General features: G+C 49.6%; 2 protein-coding genes across 5 annotated transcripts in view; both read right to left on the bottom strand.

Moving 5' to 3' along the window:
* ELK4 (ETS transcription factor ELK4) overlaps nt 1–2,460 on the bottom strand; it is a 29,964-nt gene extending 27,504 nt beyond the window's left edge. Inside the window, exon 1 of the mRNA XM_065591507.1 lies at nt 2,337–2,460. The gene's annotated coding sequence lies outside the window, so the exon portion shown is untranslated. The remainder of the gene's footprint in view (nt 1–2,336) is intronic.
* Nucleotides 2,461–4,620: 2,160 nt separating this feature from the next.
* On the bottom strand, nt 4,621–15,073 carry LOC101954126 (Krueppel-like factor 15). 4 transcript variants are annotated; one of them, XR_010600382.1, is made up of 3 exons: nt 14,934–15,073; nt 9,684–11,146; nt 4,621–6,139 (listed from the first exon to the last, which is right to left on the bottom strand). XR_010600382.1 is itself a non-coding variant. In XM_005306427.4 (3 exons), the coding sequence occupies exons 2-3, from the start codon at nt 11,018–11,020 to the stop codon at nt 5,968–5,970; spliced, it is 1,131 nt and encodes a 376-aa protein (XP_005306484.2). In that variant the 5' UTR covers nt 11,021–11,146; nt 14,934–15,073; the 3' UTR covers nt 4,621–5,967. The 4 variants fall into 4 exon arrangements, 2 of the variants coding, with proteins under 2 accessions (XP_005306484.2, XP_023965092.2); XR_010600383.1 differs by lacking the exon at nt 14,934–15,073 and adding an exon at nt 13,527–13,888; XM_005306427.4 differs by having other exon boundaries at nt 10,062–11,146.
* Nucleotides 15,074–22,246: the final 7,173 nt, after the last annotated feature.

Genomic DNA, 22,246 nt, shown 5'->3' with positions numbered 1-22,246 from the left:
AATGCTCAGCCCTGACTGCATTGGGGGTGATTCATGTTGTTGCTACTGTGACACGTGCAAACAATTGGAGAAGGGACTGAGATTGAAGTCCCAGCATTGAAGTGTCCACTGCAATGGGAGTAACAACTGCAGCACTAGTAGCAGTACTCAAGTGACCTTTGATCTAGCTAGCTCCAACAACAGCAGTGAAGCCACGGCAGCATGGGCAGCCACACAAGCTAGCTGCTCAAGTGCATACCCCGAGCCTCTGGCAAGCTTGTACAGATCCAAACTAGCTTTAGAATGTCAACACGTGCTGCAGTGACACGCTGATTGCAGTGTGGACATACTCCCCGGGCGCATAGGCCCAAGGAACTGGATTGAGCCACTTGAGGGTTAAAGTCTTGCAGATATTGCTGGAAATGTTCTCTTCCACCTGTTTCATGTTAACCCTTCTTTTTGTTTCTTATGGGCCTCTCAAGGAGGCAGGGCAGAGAAAGGATCTGGCCCAGCTGGCTGCAAAACAGAACACACAGCTGCTAGACTACTGTAGCTACTGTGAATGACTGCCTGTATTCCAGCCGGGCCCACTGTGCTAGGCCCTGTCCAGCCCCACTGTGCTAGGCTCTGTCCAGCCCCCACATGTCCCTGCTTTTCTTCAAGAGCTCAGACTCCAGCTTGCTTGCTGCCGCAAGCTAGTTCCTATTGCCCGCCCAGAACTGTAGGTGGAGGAGAACCTAGGTGGGGAGTGCCCTGAATTACCCTGGAGGGTGTTATTAAACAATAGACACACACTATTCACCAGGAGAACTCTCATGGCTAGAGCTGTGGAGACAGGATTTCTGGGGATCTATTCCAGGCTCTTCCACTACCTCCTTACACAACCTCTGAGTCACCTCTATAATGGACATTCTACTTATCCACTGATGGAGTCTTGTGAAGCTTAACATGTGCCAATCTCTTCTAGGATGAAAGGCACCGTAGAAGAATCCCCATTAACACCCAGCTTTATCAATTTCCTGGGGCAAAGCCACAAACAGACCCAGCTGCCACAAACAGACATGGAGTCTCTCTTCCCAAAGATGCCATAAAACCAGGCTCACAATTTGCACCCACACAGGTTTGGTTCTGCTCAGATGGAAAGAAGGCACAGCCAGCACCAATCAACTCTCCATGTTCCACCAGCAAGTGGTGTGCAGACTACAGGCCAGGGACTTCCCGCAGCATCGTCAGTTGCATGCAGAGTTCTAGGGCTTTGCACACAAGCATTGCTGTGCCCACAACTGAAGGCACAGCGTGAAAATTTTATCAAGTTGTACACGTGCACACACAAACACAACCATCCCTGCTTTCATTAGTAGTACCCTTGTGGCTCCCACAGCTGCTGCTTTGCCTAGAAAAATGTTTAGCCCTCTCAAAGCCCTTGTCTCCCAAGCACTGTACAACTAGTACTATTTCCATGGTACAGAAGGGGAAACCGAGGCAGATATTCCCTAGCTTGCCTAACAGCAGAGTCTCAATGTCAGAGCCAGGACTAGAACCCATGAATCCCAACTCCCAGAGCCATGCTTATACTGGGATAAAAAGAAATGAAAGGTGTCACTTGGTGACACTAGTGACTTCAACTAACAGAGACAGATGAGTCCCACTCCTCCTCCCGCACCACTGTACAAGGATATCCTTTGTTCACTGGGGAGCATTACAGTATGAAGGTTAACACATGACAGTAGCAGAGAACAGAGGTAATTACAGAAGCACCAGCAAACCTTCCAAGCCATTTATCAAAAGCATTCCCTTAGGAGACAGGTAAGACGATAAATATTTCACAACAAATTTGTGCCCAAGGCATTTGATTCAATAAAATGCACGCCCTCCCCACCCTATTCAAGTTCTCTTTGATGGGAGTCACATGTCAGGTCAGCCACACTGAAGGTCTCTATTGAAGGTCCCATTCTCCTCCCAGCCCACTGGCCTCCCTGGGGACAAGAGTGGAATGTACAAATTCCACTTAGCGAATAGAAGATCAGAGAACTAAACTGTGGTCCAGATACAGCTGACTAGCCCCTCTTTGCCCACAGTCCCAAAGCACTGGAGTCACAAACTGTAGTTGGCCTTTGTATTCTAAAGGCCGAGAGGGGAAAGCAGGGCGGGGCAGATTCAAAAGGAACAGGCTGTGCTGTAAAGTGGTTTGGGGCCAGGTTAGAACAGCGAAAGGGACTGAAAGAAGAGCAAGACTGGCATGAATCATGCTGGCAAAGGGCCTGAAAAAGGTGCCCTGAAGGAAAGAGGGTATGAAGTGAATAACCAGCTAGGCCAAAAACCCCAACGAAACAAAACAAAAATAGATTCTCACATACCTGTCTCTGGCTCAGAATTAAAACTTCATTACTGCACGCATTGAACTTGGGAGTTCTTGTTGGCTTCTGGTCACATCAATCCAGGGCAGGGAAGAGGAGCACTGGGAAAGTTACACAGAGAAGCACCCTTGCTTCCCCAAACCTACTACAAGGCACAGAATTCTAGCCAAGCACCTCGTTAGAACCTGCATCAGGCTGCAGCTTTAAATATTCCCACATAGGCACACTGGAGAGGAACCCAGCTGAGGCTGAGTTTACACCCCGATTATCCCCCCACACACACACACTATCCAGTTATAAACTAGGGGTGAGCCTGAACTACATCCACACAGCCAGACCTCCTGGAACTTTGGGGAAAGGTTGGCTCTGGATTCCAATATTGCAGCTCCACCCATTTCTGTCATAAGCCCCTCCCCCTACGGATTAGGAAACCAAGCAATGCAGGTGTTGCAAACTTAGTATGTTTCTTACACATTTCAGCTCTCTGGAAATCCAACCCAAGATCAATTAGCCTTGGTTAGGTCAAGCTGTAGCTCTTGCAGCTGGGTGACATACAAGTCAATTTCCTCCTCCATTTCTGGAAATTTGCCAAAGGCCTTAGTTCAGCTGCTGGCATTCTTCTTTTTAGAATAAAGAGCCAACCTCCAACCCCATTTTCAGCAGTGTTGTTTCTTTGGGGAAGCAGTACTGCTCCTTAAAGTTGTGTCACTTGAGGAATACTTTCTGCTTAGAGGAAGCAATTCCCTAGTTACACAATTATTTGTATTGTAAACTGTTTAGGACAAGGACTGCCTCTTTGTTCTCTGTTTGGACAGTGCCTTGCACAATGTGCCCCTGGTTCGTGACGGGATTCCTAGGTGCTACCATAATACAAGTCAGAGTAAGAAAGAAGTAACTTACCAGTAACTGGAACCCTTTGAGGACCACACTGTCAGGGAATGCGCCCCCAGTGCACAGAACTACTTAGCAGGGTCATGCCCCTTAGCTGCACAAGCACCCCAGGACAGTCTGTGCCCAACTTATAAAGGGCATGGGGGCCCTCAACCATGCCAGTTCCTTCTCCTGTAGCTACACTGGGAAATTCTATCCATGAAACTGCTGCCAACAGCAATTAATTGCTATTACCAGGAAGGTATAACCTCCAGCAGCAAATGTTCCTAAATCCTGGAGATAACCCCACCTCATACTTGTTTTCGAACTGCTCTACAGGTATCCTCATCCCCACTCCACTATGGGAATCAGGAGGCACAGAGACCAGGCCACTTAGCCCAAGGCCACAGAGCTAAGTGTCAGAGCCATGGCAAGTTCCTATGCAGCTCCAAACTCCCAGTCCAGCCCTCACCTCTCTGCGCTACTGCACCTTGCCTCTCATAGGAGCTTTGGTGTCTGCCATGAAAATGGCAAATATGGGGGCAGAGACCTAGATGGGAGGATGCAGAGGGGAATTTTCAGTACCCATTTGTCTCCTTCAGAAATACTCTGGAAGCAGCAGTACACAGCACAGGGTGAGTGTCACATCACTTTCCCATGGCTTTTGTATAGTGCCAGGTTTTCTTGGGGTTTTTTTTTGCACACAGGAAATTAACAAAAAAAGAAAATCTCAAAGTTCCCCAGGAATTCCCCCCCCCCCCCGTTTTTTGACAAGAACAAAATTGGTAAAAAGTTTGTTTTTGAAAACTGAAAAAATACAGAGGGAAAGAGTTGGGGTTTTTTCCAATTCCATTTTGTGATGGGGGGAAAAAAAATAAAATCAGAAGATTTCAACCAAAACAGTAGTTTTCTACAACAGCATTTGTTTCGATTGAGAAGCCATTTTTTGTGGAAAAAATCCAACAAAATAAAACCGTTTCGTCCAGCTGTACTTGTGTTCCGGTGACTGGAATACACTGAGGTGCCACACGCACATGGCCAAGCTGGTCACTGGCCCCTTCCTCAACCGTAACCCCACCTCAATCAGGTAGCACTGTGCAAGGGCATTCTTCCTTTCTGCAGAACAGACACTCCCCTTCTCCTCTCCCCACAGTACCCTTCACTTCTGAATTCATTTCCTCTTCCCAAAGCTCTCCCCCTTCCCATACTTCTGCCAATGATGCACTCTGAATTTGCTGCTCTTGTCTTCTCCTGGGGAATCGGATCTGCACCACACTTCCCAACGGCTCCACCGCACAAATTGGCACATCAGTGCCGTGCTGAACACCCACATGGAAGGTCAGAGGCCTACAGCTTCAGTCACTATGGGATGACCAGACACTATTCTAGTGTCCCATTAACACGGTAGTCAGGGTGCTGTTGAAAGTGTTACAGGCACTTTAATACAAAAAAGGACTATTGTAACAGATTACTACAAAGGTCATTGTGTTTTTTTGACAGCAGAGTTGTAACTATAAACCTGGGAACACAGATACCAACAGAAATGACAAACCAACCCTTCAGTTGGGGTGCTGTGAAGACCTGCCCGTTGTTTTTAGAGTCACCGTACCATTTGTAGGTGCAGCCGTTCACCTGCCCTTCCCAGCCTCAGGGCTGGGTGCAATGCCTGCAGAGGCAGCTGCTGGAGCAGAGGGGTCACCGATGCTGGGCCTGTGGGCCAAACTAGCAACCTGCCAGAAGCCTGAGAGCTGCACGTGATTTGTATACACAGGAACTGGATGCAGACACCCTGATCTCGGACACAGAGGGGCAGCCCACAGACTTCAGGTGCCAGCATGCCATGCTCCCGCTCCACCTCAGCAGAACATGGGTGGGGGGTAGGCTGCACTTGAGGCCTCCACAAGCCGCTAGCAGGCTCCTTGCTCTTTTGTGAGGGGTAACAGACAAAGCAAGGACATGCTGTACCCAGCTAAGCGTTTGCCACATACAACCAAAAATACAGTAAGTGCATCAGCATCACCTTCCCAGGGACATCTTGGGAGTTTACCCTGGCTCTGTACATGATTAAAAAATATTTAACAGAAAAGGACATCAGCCTCGCCAATCCTGCAGACATCAGTGATGAGCAGCGCACACTGGGGGGGAGGGATCAGAGACAGGGACATGTCAAGAGGCAGTCTGTTTCCATACCCACTGTACAATCTGTAAGCGAGGGCATCTCTCTAGCCAAGACTCCAAGTACAGGTCGTCTTTGCTCAGGCAGGAGGAAGTATCCCTTTTGGCTCCCCCCACTAGGATGGCTGCCCATGGACGGCTGGGTCATTGGTCGGACTTGCAGCCCCCATAGCAGGGAGGATATACAAGCAGCAAGTCAGGAAGCTGGCTGAGGAAGAAGTGCTATTAACCCATTAGCTCTCGCTCCAACTCGTATCAGGCAAACATTACAGTGACAGAAGCATTTGAATTACCCTGACAGACAACACCTCTTAACTCACCAAAGCCCTTAGATGAAGCCATCCTCCCATGCGTGCCCCTAATTAGCTCAGGTGCCCATCATGTGCATTTACAAGTGGCACAGTAGTATAGGAGACAAGTCCTGACCGTAAGGCATCCATGGGTAGAGGTAGACTTGGGATTTTCTCCAGTCTGTACAAAAAAGAAAATTATTTTTCCCTCTGAACAAAAAACACCCCTTTGTGTTCAGTTCAGTATCCAGCTCTGCTGGATTGCACCCCAATTCCGCAAGGCGGGGAGGAAAGGGTTAACTGCTGCCGCTGCCTTGAGCTGTCCGGCTGCGCTGGCCCCTGTGGATCTTCATGTGTTTGGATAAGTGGTCACTGCGGGCAAACTTCTTTTCGCAGGTCAGACACTGGTAGGGCTTGACGCCGGAGTGGGAGCGCTTGTGGCGTGAGAGCTCGTCCGACCGGGAAAACCTGCCGGGAGAAGGGAAGCACGTTGGGTTCTTTTGGCTGCACATTTACTGCTAGCTAACCTAGGAGAGGATGGTCATTCCTTGAGGCCCCCAGGGCCAAGCCAGGAAACAGCGCAGAAGGGGACTATGGGAACTAGGAAGGGGTAAGAAGGAAGGCCTAGGGGGTAGGGCACCGGACTGAGACTCAGGACACCTGGGGTCAATTCCCACCTCTGCCACAGACTCCCCACATGACCTTGGGCAAGTCCCTTAGTCTCTAATGGTATGCCTACACCAGAAACGCTACAGTGGCACACCTGTAGTGTAGAAACTTAGTACAGCGAGGGGGTCCTTCTGTTTCTATAGTAACTATCTCCACAAGGCAGCAGCTGCATTGATGGAAGAACTTTTCCATTTACCTAGTGGTGCCTACACTGGGACTTAGGTCAGCTTAAATACATCACAGAGCATGCAATTTTTCACAGCCCTGAGCAATATAGTTAAGCCCACCTAACTTTTTAGCACAGACTAGCCCTCAGCTCCCCACCTATAAAATGGGGATTATACACCCCTGTGAGGGAATTGGTGAGTGAGAGATGCTTGACTACTACTGTGATGAGGATCAGATAAGCGCCTGGAGAGAAATAGCAAGCACCAAAGGGGTAGAATGAAAACATCTTCTTAGCCAAAGTAATAATACTTGGCATTTGCACAGCGCTTTCCACCTAAGAGCTCTACAGACATTAATGAAACCTCAGCTCCCTTGTGAAATACAACCCCCATAAAGACATAGGGGTGAGCACAGCTTGCCTGATGTCCATGTACTACAGATTTCCCAGTTCCTCCTTTCACAACTACAGCACACAGCCTGGCATTTCCTCCTTTTGCTATAAACACATACCGGGCCAAGTGATCCCTGGTGTAATTTCAATCACTGACGTGGGTGGATTGACACCAGAGATGAATTTGGGCAGTTGTCTCAATTTTGTGGCTGGGAACAAGGCCACAGTAGCAGCAAGAATTTCATCCCAGTTAGGATGGGCTACCTGGTCTCTGCTCTCCTCCCAGACCGGGCTAATTAGAAAGACCCCCAGACACACAGTACTGTTGCCAGCGAGTGTTTCCGAAGGGATGCCCACACACAGCCCACACACAGCCATCCCCATGGCAGGCGACTAGGATGAGAGAGCCTAGAAACTCCTGGGGATTGGACAGACACAGACTGGGAATGGGGTACAGTGCTTCAGACCTCTAGGTCACCGCTTCAGAGCCAGACCAGGGCAGTAGTGACTGAAAGCCAGTCCTTACCCTCTGGCAGCAGTTCTTGCTACAGTTCCCTATGGCTACGCCATCAAGCCTCCCATACAACTGGCCCTAGTTACTCCCTTGCTGGAAACGTTGGCTGAGAGGCTGAATGGAGTCAGGGACAACAAGCTGCCCCTCAGGCTTGGAGGCAGTCGCTCCTAGGGTTACCATATTTTGTGCCTCCGAAAGGAGGACACTCCACGGGGCCCCGGCCCCGCCCCCAGCCCAGCCCCAACTCCGCCCCTTCCCCCAAAGTCTCCGCCCCCTCCCCTGCTTCCCACGAACATTTGATTCGCGGGAAGCCTGAAGCGGATAAGGGGGAGTGTGGGGGGGAGGAGGCGCGGCCCAGCCTGGGCCCAGCCCCCGGCCGACCACCCCCGGCCCGCCCAGCTCCGCGCCGCCGGCCCAGCCCCCGAGCCCCCGGCCCCCGAGCACCCGCACGGCCGGCCCGGCGTGTCCCGATTTTCGCGGACATGTCCGGCTTTTTGGGCTTTCCCCCCGGACGGGGATTTGGAGCCCAAAAAGCCGGACATGTCCGGGAAAATCCGGACGTATGGTAACCCTAGTCGCTCCAGGGCAGGGTAGAGGCACAGTGCTATGGGGACACTTGCTCTGTAAACAAAGGACTCCGGGGCTGCCAGGCCAGTCTCTTCCACAAAGGTTCTTCTCCTCACCCATGGCACAGGCTCAACACAAGCTTTCCCACACATTCCCAGCAGCGAGTCCCGGCCCTGAGCTCGTGAGACACTTCCAGGAGCTATTCTCCATTACCCACTCAATCCCTGGCTTCCCTATGAAGAGCAGCATTCGTTCGTCTGACAGGGCACACTAGCTTCCCCCCCTCAAACTGTGGCAGGAGTTCATTTCTCAAATAATCAAGAGCCAGCAGGAGGCAGCAGCTTCCCATCACTATCAGCCTTTGCTACATTCCAATCCGGGGACAGACATCCGCTCCTCAGCGAACTCCACGTGCGAAGGCTGCATAGACCAGTTTCACAGTTCTAGGCTGGAAGTTTCCATCCTGCGGCATGTTAGTGAAAGATCCAGAGACTCACATGGCCCTCCTCCACTATGGTACCTAGATAGATCCACCTACTCAGCTCCTTAATTCCACATATGAAGTGGATCAGCTTAACATCTCACGAAAGCTCTTTAAGTGCATTCAAATCCCTGCCCAATTTCTCCAGCACCCTCTTTCCTCCACCCTAAACAGGGTGCCCAGAAATCCAAATCCTCAGGCACCATCAGCATAAAGGTCTGCTGCAGAACTGGACTTGCACGAGCTTGGGTTTGGCAGCATCTGCATTAGAAAGCCTCAGAACTGATGTGATATCACTGTGATGCTTCATGTTTACAAATATAACTGGAGAACACCCAACAAGGAGTACAGGAGAGCATCTCCCTATTCTAGCTCTGAGAAGCTCACACATATGGTAGAAGCATTAGACAGAAGGGTTTTTCCATATGGCTGAAACATACTAAAAGAATGTGGAGCGAGAAGCTTCAGTTACACTCAGGCTCACTACAATAGTATTTCAGTTCACATCTGACACAGTAAAATGCTGCGCCTGTGGGTCTGCTCACCACTAACACTGCAGAAATTCAACAGATCAAGGCAGTCTCTCCAGACCTTCCAGGAGAAACACTGGCTTATTTTCTAGCCTACCCATGAGCAGCAAATTCATCAGGATTTTTTTTGTTTGTTTTTTGTAAAACAGTGAGCGATTTGATTGACAAGTTCCTGAGGACAGCAATGGGCGATCCAATAGAGGAGACATTTGTAAGTGGACCAATTATAGGAAGCAAGCTCTGGAAACAATCCTGCACTGTCCAGGGAATAGACTAGGAGTAACATTTTCAAACACACCTGACTTAGGAGCCAAACCATTTAAAGCACTTTCAATGGGACTTAGGTGTTTTTGAAAGTTTAACCTAAATGTCCTGAGAGGTCTTTCTATCCCAGCCCTCCTCAAGGGTCTGCTTTCTAGAATTCACTGTAAAAGCTGAATCCCAGAACAAGGGCAGGTTATTTCTAGTTAAAACTCCCCTGCTGCATTAAAAGTTACGATCTCAGTTAAAACAGTCAGCATATGAACAGCTGGGGGAAGCAGAGGCCTGAAAATTTACACTTGGAAGTCTTGGATTTGCTATATATTTAGTCCAGGACCCAGTGCCAAAAAATATTGTTAGACTGAAGGGACAGTGAGGTTTTAGAATCAGCTCTCTCAAGAGCATTCGAGCTAGCAGAGGATGCTGCGTACCTTTGAAGAGAAGCCAATGCCAGCTATCTAAAGGGACAAGACAACTGCTGAGTCAATCTTGCAAATGCACAGGAAGGAAGCAAGAGGGTAAGCAGAACTGTGAGATTTGCAAAAAGAGGGTCACGATCTGCCGGGGCCAGACGGGACAGATTTCCAAGAGCTCAGCACCCACAGCCCTAAACATGCTGAGCTCTTCTGAAAACCTCGTCCTGGGTGCAGGTACTGAGCACTTGAGAAAAGCAGGCCCGACCAGCCTGCTGCTCATCTTTATAAACACACGCACAGGCCAGATCCTGCAGGAGGCAGTCAATGGCTTGGCTGCCTGGCAGCCAGTGGAAAGGCGACCTTAACGCCGGGCTTCTCCACTTGCACACCCACCTCCAGCCGCAGTTGGGCCAGGTGCAAGTGTAGGGCTTCTCTCCAGTGTGGCGCCGGAAGTGCGCTTTGAGGTGGGAGCTCTTGGTGTACATCTTGCTGCAGCCAGGGTGCGTGCACTTGTGGACCCGGATGACAGAAGGGGAGACCTTCTGGAACTTGGGGGAAGCCTCAACCCCTCTCAGAGTCCCCAGCGCCGCTGGCCTCAGAGCGATGGGCAGGGGGGCTATTTTGACGTACTTTTGGTCCAAGACAGTCACGGGGGGCTGGGCAGCCTGAGGGACAAAGGTCAGGCTTTGGCCCTGCACGCTGACCACCAACTGGGCCACCCTGATGCCATCCACAGCGCTCTGTGGTGTGGGGCTCCCACTGTTCATTTGGACGGGCTGGATCTGGAGGATAACTGGGATGCTCCCAATACCCACTGTCAGGCCCGCAGCACCGGCTACCCCCCCAGCCTCAGCAGAGCTCAACGCACCCCCTTCCGGAGCCATTCTGGGCGCAGGCTGCTCCCCAGGGCTCCCTAGGTTGATCTCCGACTTGATCTCCAGCTTCCCTCTGACAGGCTGTTTCTCGCTCAGCTCATCCTTGAGGAGCTCCATCTTCTCCTTCAGGAACTCCTCAATCTCCTCGAGGGTGGGGGTGAAATCTCTGGAGAGGTCATTGCAGAAGTCGGGCAGTTTCAGATGAGCTTCATAGAGGGTGGCTTGGGATTTCTCGCCTTCTTTCTTCACCTTGGACACCAGGAGGCGGGCGTCTTGCGCAGGACAGCTGCCATGGCGAAGGAGAAGACTGGAGCCATCCGGAGGGTCGGACGCTCCTGCGTCACAGTCTTCTGGCAGAACAGCAGACGGCATCTTTGTCTTACGAGCGTCAGCGTTGTTGTCTAGCCAAGAGGCGCCAGCTGGGGGGACCAGGGGGTCTGAAGCAGGGAGCAAGTCGCTGCAATTTAGAGAGACCATTTGTTGACCAGTGTCCCTTCTGCACGAAAAGATGTTAAATTGACTGGGTAGGAAGCCTGTGTAACAATTCAGCTGGGCAGCAGTACAGCTGGTAGTCCTGATATTGCGGGGAAAGCGTTAGCCCACCTGCAAAGGAGCGACACCAAGGAGATTATTTACCAGTGCAAACATCTAGGAACAATTCAATTACAAACAAGCCACTGTTGGGTTTTTTTGTTTTGTTTTGTTTTTAAATTGCTCTGTTGCTCAAACACACATCCCAGTTATTCTCTACCTAAGAGGTCTGCAGAGAACTGTATTGTCATGTGATGTAGGCTTTCTTCCTTGTTTCCATAATTTGCATTAGCAGCCACCTTCACATGCATGAAACACTTTCCTGATATCGCTCTTCTGTTTCAACAATCACTGCAGTTGCCAGAGGGACGGTTTGCAATAGCACATGGGAGGGGAAGTGGTTTGCATAGGCCTGACTAGGAGAGGGAGGTGATTCATGAGATAAAATCTAAGATATAATTAAAAGGAGCAAGGAGAGAGTTTGAGAGAGAAAGGAAGCCCATGCTAGAGCCATTTGTGAGCTCTTGGCTTCCTGTGAGTAAGCAAATGCATGGGATTCCTTCAGAGCTGTCCAAACCAGTTGTGCCAGTCCTTGCTAGCGCCATCTCCCCAGGTCCCTTACCATCAGGAAGGGCAGATTCTGAGGAGCTTTCCAGTTTTAGCAAGCCCGGCCTTAAAAATAAAAAAGCACCTGACTTAGTTCATGATCTGCCAAGGGCAAAACGTAGGACAAAGACCCTAAAATTGCTCAAGGCCTTTCGCAATATGGTTCATAACCCGTCCTTGGCATGACTTTGCATCTCTTGCCTGGACAATTCACCATGAACAGAAGCCAACACCGGGTGTATGTGAAGCAAGAGGGGACATTGGGCCATAACAGTCTCACCCCATCTTCAGATCCCTGAGCTGGGCTTCCAGCTTTCCTCCCACATGAAGAGGAGTTTGAATTTAAAAGCTTTACGCAGCCCCAACCCTGCCTATAGCTCTGCTCCCCTTTCACCCCACCCCCATTTCCCCTCCCCCACTTCTCAATCCCGATACTTCCCTCTTCATCCTGCCTCAGCTCTACTCCTTTCAGGCTGCTGGCTATGTTTACAACAGCCTCCCCCTCTCCGCACACCATGGACCTTCCTTATCCTCCTTCCACTCTCCCCTTAAAAGCCAGTTCTTCCCTGAAACCTGCCAGCGCTGCAGGGACCAGGTTGCAGAGTCTGGGTGAGCTGACTTGTTCTCGAACCCTCCACTAACAAGACCGACAGCTAAGCAGTATAGTTATACGAGGGTCCAGCCCTTAGAGCACTAGTCTGGGACTCAGGAGACCCGAGTTCAATTCCCTACTCTGCCAGACTCCCTGTGAGATCTTGGACAAGTCATTTCGTCTCTGTGCCTCACTTCCCCTTAGCATGACCCTACTTCACAGGAATGTTGTGAGGCCAAACATTAAGAAAGTCATAAGAGGCTCAGATCAATGGGGCCAAGTAAGTACTTAAGACAGACACGCTCTGGATTTGCCAGGTATCAATGACAGCATCTTGCCTACTGGAAGCATTTTTTAGATTTTACAGGTTTAACTAAAATTCACAGTATCAATCTACATGGATGACAACATTCAAGAGTTATTAACAGACATGTCATGTATAAAAAAACCACAGAGCCAACTTTCACCGAAGCATATCGCTGGACTAGGTTAGCTCTTCAGACATTAGTCTGTGTTTCTATAGCACATTTTCTTTGCAGTGTTGTAGCCATGTTGGTCCCAGGATATTAGAGAGACAACACGGGTGAAGTAATACTGCTGGTGAGAGGGACAAGCTCTTCAGGAAGAGAGCTCTGTGTAGCTGAAAGCTTGTCTCTGTCACCCACAGAAGTAGTCCAATAAAAGATATTCCCTCCTCCACCTTGTCTCCCTACAGCACCTTTTGTTATGGGAAGATCTAAAAGCATTTTAAGTCTCCCAATGACCCTGGGAAGTAGGTAAATATGCTGAATTCACAGACAGGCAGCCAAGGCACAAAGAGGTAAAGTGCCTTGTCGAAGGTCACACAACAGGCAAGAGCTGGGAACAGAACCCAGAAGTCCCCACTTCCAACCTCCTGCGGTAATCAGTACAGTGCATTCCCGCCCCTTCTTTTTAAAGGTTCAAAACGGCAAATGACTATCAACTCTTCAGGGCAAGGACTAATTTACTAGGTTTGAACAGGGTCTAGCGCAATGGGACCTCTGAGCTACTGCAAAATAAATGATCAATAATTCGGATACTAAGGCATTTCCACCGTCATCATCAGTGACCAAATACCCTGAAAAGAGCAGATACAGAAAAGCCCACAGATATAATAGTCAAGGGCTAGTGAGCATGCACAGGCATTAGCATGCAAAAGCTGCTCTACAAAAATGAGAGCAAGGAGATAACTGCTCCCAGGTAGAATGGGTCCACAAAACGGATTAGACTTACTTGAGGCAAAGGAAAATGATGATTGAAATACAGGACCACGACTCAGATCCGGATTCTATCCCTGGCTCCGCCACGCACGTCCTGTGTGATCTGGCAAGTCACTTTACTCTCTGTACCTCAGTGACCTCTGACAAATCACTTCTCTCTCTGCCTCTCTGCGCAAGGGGGCTAATAAAACTACCCTACCTCACTTGCAAGGTGTTACCAGGCTAAGGAGTGGTTTTTAAAGTGCTCCCAGGCCCTGGGATGAGAGGCAGGGTATTGTTAGCAGCAAAGCACTGGCTGTGGCAGCACAACTGTGGGCCACATGGATCTCTGGTGATTCCCGGGAGCCTCACATGACTTAGTTGCAGGCTCCATATGCTGCCGGGAGTTCATAGTGAAAGGGACTGCAAATGAAACATGCACAATCCAAACGAGCACGCTGTAAACTGATTTAGTGCCATTCCCCGGCTTACCATGCAACTTCCCTGCTTACTCTGAAACCTGCTTACTCTAGCCACTATCATTCCTGGCAAGATCAGGTCCCGCCCTCCAGGCACTCCTGAATGGCCAGCTCTTCTGTCAACCAACCTGTCCGGGGGTTTGTGATAGGGCACCTCCCCTTGCAAGCCGGGGGAGACCGGACTGAGTTACACTCCCCACATGACGCAGCCAAGTACACAGCAGCCATTCAGCCTGGAAAACTCCTCTGCGCTTCAGCCTGTCAAGCGCGGGGCGCCTTTAAAGCCCAGCCGGGGGGAGGGGGGGGGGGGGTGTCTCTGCACGAGAACACGGCGTGTCTCGGCCCGCAAAACACAACCCTCCCCGCGCACTGAGATCCGCGGGAACGCGCTTTCCTCCGCCTGCCTGCTGTCCAGCTCTGGGCATTCCCCTGCCCAGAGCCGGGGACCTGCAGGAGTCTCTCCCCAGCCCGCCCCGTGTGAACTCAGCCCGCCCGTCCGGAGCAGGAGCCCGCCCGGCTCCCCTTCCCACCGAGCACGGGGCGCGCGGGAACAGGCCCCCGGGGAGCACATCTGGGCAGAGTCACCCACGTGGCGGCGGCTTCGTTTCTCCCCCATCCCATCCCCTCCCAGCGCAGGCCGCCGGGGGGGTTACCGCTCGGGGTCTAGTGGGCGGAGGGGCCGCCGCCTTTCTCCCGTGCTGGATTAGGGAGGCTCGAGGGGGAATAATACGGTCAAGTAGCCGAGGGTAAATGGACCCCGCCCACTTCTCCTCCGGGGAATGGGGAGTTTAGGGGAGTTACTTTTTTCTTTAAACCACCGCGCTGGAAGAAGTGAAAACATCAGCATCCCCCATCCCCTCCCTTCGGCCCCCAAACCGGGCCGGGCATCCCCCCCTCCCCACTGCCCCGGGAAGCCCCCCGGCAGCTCAGAACCGCCCCCTTCCCGGCTGCGCTCCTCTTACCAGCCGACTGCCCCCTTCCATGCTGGCACCTCCAGCTCCGCTCGCTCACATGACCCGGGGGAAGCTCCAGCCGGAGCCGCCGCCACCGCCCCGCCCAGCCGAGGGCTCGGCTCGGTCCCCGCAGCCCCATTGGTGCGCGGCCGCTGGGGCTCGCCTGGCCCGCAGCCGGAGGGAGCAGCATGTGCGCAGCAGAGCAGGGACACGCCTCTGTCCTAAGCCCCACTCACTACAGTTGGGGGAGGGGGGGGTGTTTCTCGAGGGGTATTTAATAAAAATAGAGCCATTAAGGGGTCATCACCCCGGTAATTAATGGGGGGGTCTAATAACTAATAATCACATTTAATAATTAAGGGCTGCGGAACAATCATCCGCATGATTAGAAGTTTAACAATCCCAGCAGCTGACGATTAATTCACAATTCAGAGATAAAAGTGAATAACCAGCAGTTAATTGTAATTAGAGGATGAAGCAATGCCACTAGAGGACAATAATGAAGAGGTTAATTAAGGAATACTGGATAATTAAGGATAATAATATGGACCTTAAGTACTGAGCCTTTATCTGCCAATAAGGACCGGTGGGGACAGTGAAAGGCCAGATTTGCAAAGGTATTTAGGCACCTAAAGGTGCTAATCAGCATGTGGTGTAATTTTCAAAAGCAGCTACGGTGCCTAATGCCCACTTTAAATGCCTCTGGGCACCTAGCTGCTTTTTTAGGCACCTAAAATACCTTTAAAAATCTGGCCCCAGGTGTGTGGGACAAAGGCTGTTCCAGGGAGTCACAATCCCTTAGTACCCAGGTCCAGGTAGGATACGGGAGGGCCTCCATAGTCCACCTTGAGGTGGTTTTATTGTTTGAATAGAAGTCCCTAAGGATACGCTCAATCACTAGGAACACTGGGATCCAGGCTCCACCAATCCAGAATAATTATAAGATATAATACTCGATTAATAATATTCTTCATGCAGGCATGTGGGGGATGCACAGAGTCCACCATATTTGATATTTCTAGAGCACCCTCCATCAAAGCACTGACCATACGATCCTCTACACTGGAGCAGTTTTGTACACCTGCTAGGGCTTGACTTGAGAGGGGAATTCCTCCTGCTTCGCATTCCAGATCAGACAGAGACATTAGCAACAGGCAAAGCCAGGAACTTAAGTTAAGGGGGGAAAATACTAGAGCCTGATTTAGGGGGAGATATTCGAAGGCCCAGCCTTAGGTGTAGCGACTTTCGGTGGGAGGATGGCACCTAACTACCATGTGTGCCCACGAGTGAAATGACTTGTTAAAGTAACACAATGAATTAGTGGCAGAGCAGGGCATAGAACCAAGGAGTCCAGATTGCTCTTCCCCTCTATTTACACTGCCTGTAGACTGCGGAGGTGGGCTTGTTTCAGAGAGTATTGTTTCCCTCAGTCCCTTCTCATGGGACTCCTTGTCTTGTCACTTATTTTCATCTGGCTACACACTCTAAGGCCGAAATCCTCAAAGATGATTGATTTTGATGGAAGTTATGAGCCTAAATACTTTGAGGATCTGGACCTAATTCCCTTTTTTCTAAAAAGGAAACGTGCAATGTGGGGAATTTTAAAAAAAACATCTGGATATGACACACTGGTTTTGAAATCCTCTGCAAAGGGCCCATATGCAGAAGCAAGGGTCATATCCCATGTCTATAAATTTGTTGCAGTGGACTCCTGCCTAGTCTTAGGCTAGCATTTTCTCTGCCACCCAACAGCTCACATGTTCCTCAACCCACTCTCATGAAATCTTCATCCTTTCTTCTCCTTGTGGCATGACCCAGCATGTTCTTTCCTGGAAGCTTACAATCCTGTATTGACTTGTATCCTGGTTTATCAGATTACCAGCATGGTCCTGCTGAGGAGATACATGCTTTGATTCCTCTCCTGCAGTTTACCACAGTGTTCCATTTCCTCCTTTCATTTATGCTGGGAACAGCCCAGGTTTCTCCAGATGTTAAAGATCATGTTCTAGCAGGCAGGAACAATTCATGGCTCCTGATTAAATGGATTTTGAAAGAGTCTTTCATTTCAATAGGACTTTGCTGGCAGGACAAGCTGCACAAGTGCTGCCAGTGTGTAAAAGAGACAGACTCTGCAGGTCTCTGGCAGAGGTAGGTACGGTTTTCTCAAGAATGGTGTTTTGGGTTTGAGCCTATGTCCGTTCCAGACACTGGGAAGGACTTCTCTATCTCAGTCTCTCCTTTGTCACATGGGTTCCACACCTACTCTTCTCATAGGTTCAGTCTGTGCTGTCCACCTCTAGTTTATGGCAATTGATTCTGTATTTGGTGAAGGCTTTGCCCATTTCACTGTAGTGAGATAACCCACTAGCATGATCATTCTGTGCCAGAAGCCGTAGCAGTCTAGCTTGTTCCTGTGGATCGGTGGTTCCCCCCAGTGGCCTATACCTTTGTGTTGTAGGTGCTGTTCCAATGCTGTGAGCCTTTCTTGGTTGCTTGCTCCGCTGCTCAGGCTGTTAGATTTGTTGACGCATGGGGGCGATCATATATGTGAAGATCAAGCTTTCATTTTGATTTAGTTTTTTTTCTTCAGTGCTTTGATTTTGCCTGAATCATTGTCATTATTTGATGACAAATCTGGGCCCTGAACTTCACTTCTTTACAACAGAAAGGGTTGAATTATATTGTCAGATAGTTTAATTGGATAATTTTATCCATCTAGGTTGGGGGGTTCAAAAGAGCCTGAAGACAGTCAGGCAGCCAACTCCGATTCAATTTGAAATGACCTCAGGTGCCTTTGAAAAATTAGTGGTTTCTTTACAGCATCAAGATCACAGAGCTATTTCTTGTAATGGGTTCTGCTGGTGCCAGTCAGACATTGCAATATTCGTTTGTTGTGGATGCTGCAGAATAGTTGCTCGTGTTGTTTGAGGCCATCTCTGCTTCTGTGTATTGGGCTAATGAGTCCAGCTGGCCATACTCCAGCAAAGTGTCTAGACTGGAAGGTTAAGTTAAATAATGTCAGAAGGGCTCCCTGCACGTGGTCGGTGCTGCGTTTCAGCACTTGGTTTAATACAGTGATTCTCAACCAGGGGTACATGTACCCCTGGGGGTACACACAGGTCTTCCAAGGGGTACATCAGCTTGCCTAGATATTTGCTTAGTTGTACAACAGGCTACATAAAAAGCCCTACGAAGTCAGTACAAACTAAAATTTCATACGACTTGTTTATACTGCTCTATATACTATACACTGAAATGTAAGTGCAATATTTACATTCCAGTTGATTTATTTTATAATTATATAGTAAAAATGAGAAAGTCAGCAATTTTTCAGTACTAGTGGCTATGACACTGTATTTTAATGTCTGATTTTGTAAGCATGTAGTTTTTAAGTGAGGTGAAACGTGGGGGTACACAAGGCAAATCAGACTCCTGAAAGGGGTACAGTAGTCTGGCAAGGTTGAGAGCCACTGCTTTAATATATTTATTATCTGGGCTACATGTTTCCCTGAACAGAGGTTTTTCTTTAGGTCTTACATTGTCCCAGTGTGTCTAGAGAAGGCTGGTCATTTTTTAAAGTGTCTTCCAGTGTAATATTTTTTTAAGGGTCTGACTTGTTCTTGAGTCATTTTTCCACCTAGTAGATTCCTTTGGTTACATCTCAGAAATGTTTTGCCCCCATTCTCTCATCTGGATGGCTTGGCTAACAAAGCCAATCTTTGTATTGGTTTTGAATGTTGCCCCAGTGTGCTACAAGGAACTGGAATCAAGCCCACCTTCAGTTTGTGCTAATTTCTGCTTCCCTCACCACCCTGTTCTTTTCTGAAACTGTGTATGTGATTTTCCATCCATGTACCAGAAGAGGGCACCACAAGGTCCCATCAATAAAACAGCCAGGCTGCTAAGCCAACAAATTAGTGGTGTGTAAGCAGAGGAGCCCAGGGTTTCTTTATTACACCTTAGCCTCCTTTATGAATCCAGCTTCACAGCAAGGGACCAAAAAATTCTATCAGCCTTAGAAGAAAAAATCCCATACCCCACCCATGGAGGAAGCAACCCAATGCCCCTTGCTCTCCCTGGCCGTCAGCACCAGGGACGGGTTTAATAGCAGAAGTAAGCAGTCACCCTCCTGCTGCTTTGACTCACACATGAGCATCATGCAAGTTGCCCCAGTAGCAGCTGCTCTGTTATTCCATTAGGGCAAAACTCACCCTTATGCACAAGATCTAAGGCCCACCTACATCCCACTGCGCGGACTTAAGGGATAGAGAGGCCTTCTGTTGTGACTCTGTACTGGGCTAAATTTCACCCAATATGTGTTTTCTTGTGCCCTGTAAAACAGGTGTTGCATGCAGGGCTGTTCCCTAGCCAGTCATTGGGTCCAGTCCTGCACCCCCTTACTACCGAGAGCCATGCATACTGACACTAGCAGTCCCCCAGCAGCCTACTCACCCTAGTCAGCACTACCCCCAGTAGTAAAGGTTTGCAGGCTCAAGCCCTATGTTTCTCCCTTGCTCTGCCGCAGGGAGCGGGGTGGAGTGGACTACACAGCGTGTAAGGTGCAGGTATCAGAAAGCAAGTCTGAACCGACACTACACCGTAGCAACATTCCAAAGTTCCAGCCCGTTTGGGGCGAAGCAGCCCCTAGGCCCTAGCTGTCAAGGCACTTTTGTAACAGCCCGAGCCATGCATCTATATCTTCTGATGCCTAAATACCTTCAAACACCTGTCCCTAGATTGATTTTTTTTTAAAGAGAAAGCATTTGTGTTACTATAAGTGACATTCTCTCTTCTGTTGCTATGTGGAAGGTGCACAGAAACTATGAAAGGAACCAGTGCTGTCCGATGCAGAGGTGCTGGAACAATTTTTATAGTGGGGGGGCTGAGAGTCATTGAACCAAACTGTAAACCCTGGCTATGATGGAAACCACTTCAAGTCAGGGGGTGCTGCAGCCCCCCAGTACCCCTAGCTCCAGCACCTATAGTCCGATGCACAAGGCGAACACACAGACAGACTAGAACGAAATCAGTTTTCCTCCAATCTCTGAGAACAACTGCAGGGATTGCTGTTAAAAATAACTCTTCTAGCTGAAAATGTTTAAGTGGACAGGGTCTCTTTAAAAAAAGGGGAGTTTCAGGATGAAATATGTTCAAGAGGAGCTAGATTCTGCTCTCATTTACTGCAGTGTAAATGCAAAGTAATTGCATCAAAGCCAATGGAGTTAGTCCAGATTTACTCTCCTGTGCCAGAGATCAGAGTTTGACCCTGAAATGTTTTCCTGGCATTTAAAAAAATTAATTAATGTTTTAATTTTGGAATAGGGGAAGCTGGCTGGTCACTTGGTGAAGGCAAATGCTGTTTGTGGCTCTTCTATTGATTTGCTGGGAGGACTGCAAGTAATCACGGCCTCGCTCCGTGCCTCAGTTTCCCCTCTGTAAATAGGGGCCAAGCAATACTTAGCCACCTTGCAGGGATTTTGTGAGGATTCACTCATTAGTGCTCCTTCCTAGGCAACACAAAGGCACATTATATTGCACCAGAGGCTACGGCCGGATAAAGCGTTTGGTCCGTACCCTAGCCCTTGCTGCATAGCGGGGTTATCCGATTGTTAGCCTGGTCTTCCCCTCCCCTCCTTATTCATCACATCAGTAATGAGGCTCTTATCACGTCATGCCAGTTTGGCTCCCAGCTTGGCTAACACACCAGGGACGTCAAGAGCTATAAGCAGGACTATCTACAGCCTGAGCTACAGAGCCTGGCCCGTTCATCTAAAATATTTCAGAAGCACCTATCATCCTGGTGCTTAAGGCTCAGAGTGTGACCTGCTATACATGCCCGGCCAGGAGTGAAAGGCATCATGGATCACAGCATGAATCCGTGCTGGGGACTGTAATAGACGCATGTCCTCTGTGGATTGGGCACAAAGGGGGAAGAAATAACACACAGTGGTCCCTGGGTTACATTAGGCTCCCATTGTGCAAGTGGTTCCATGTGGACAGATGCCTGCAGTCTCATCGAGTCCCACTGCCTTACTCGGGCTGCTTCTCAGGACACGGAGGGTGTCATTGTATTTGCCAATGATACTCCTAGCACACTTGGGATGCTGTAGGAATTAGCGTCTCATCGGCAGCTGTGCAGGGCTGCAGCCTGCCTGCTACATTTCAGATGTTGTCTCACCCAGAGCAGTCTTGGTTCTGTGAGCATAAGGCTGTGAGCCGCTCACTTATCAGCAAGGGATGCAGTTTGCAGAAGTGAAGAGAGTCAGGAAACCGGTTGGGGCAGAAGGAAATACAGTATTCTTGCAAAAAGAAGAACAGGAGGACTTGTGGCTCTAAGGTGCCACAAGTCCTCCTGTTCTTCTTTTTGCGGATACAGACTAACACGGCTGCTACTCTGAAAGTATTCTTGCAGTAGAACTCATGCAATAGCACCATCTGCTGGTGCAGCTAGAGAGAGTACAGACACCAGGCTCAGCTCTGTTCTCCTCCTAACAGTGCAATTCTAACAGCCTCATTAAACAGGGATACCAATAGCACAGGGGGCAATGCAGGAACTAGAGACCGAGCGAAGTGTTTGGCGGGGGAGCAGGAGAGGACATTGTGTGTGAGGAGGGAGGAAGGGATCAGAAATTATTATTGGATCCGATTAATTGCCAAGTCTGGGCTGGCTTCCATGGACTCTGACCAGAGCCAGGGAAAAGTCTGCCAGGAAGGGAGGCGGTGGTGACATAAATTGATGGCAACTTCTTCTGTAGGGAAAATTGGGGGTGGAGCACAGCTTGGGAATATAGCAGTCCAAAACGTGGGAGGCATCATCAACCCATCCCACATGTAGTTTTGAACACCATTACTACTGCTGTATGAATACTAACAGTCATCTAGTTTGCTCCTTAGGACAAAGGATGCCCTGCTCTCCACTTGGCCAGTGCGCTTTTGTAGGCTTGGCTTGTGGCCCATATTGCACCCCGAGCCATCATGGATTGATGTGCAGCAGGTCGGGAGCTCATCCTCCCCAAATGAGCTCACCCCCTTGTAATGTCTTCCTGCTGCTGGTGGAAAAGAAAGGAGAGGGACGTGGCACTAGACGGTAGTCTTCATTCATCCGGTCTCCTCCTTCCCTTGCTGCCCTCTGGTTCCCCACATCTTCCAGCACAATCAGGCCACACAAAGAAGGGCAACAGTAGCTTGGGGGTGAGATGTGGGGCCCTGCTTTATCCAGCCCACCAGTGTTCAGGGTGGGGAATTAGAGGAAGGTTTCTGGCCCATCTCTCATGCAAAATGTTCTCAGTAGCGCAGTTAACATAGTGACACACACAGTGATC

Source organism: Chrysemys picta, chromosome 4 (assembly GCF_011386835.1).
Source record: "Chrysemys picta bellii isolate R12L10 chromosome 4, ASM1138683v2, whole genome shotgun sequence".
NCBI lineage: Eukaryota > Metazoa > Chordata > Testudines > Emydidae > Chrysemys > Chrysemys picta.
The sequence above is the reverse complement of the archived record's forward strand: the minus strand, read 5'-3'. Positions and strand labels throughout refer to the sequence as shown.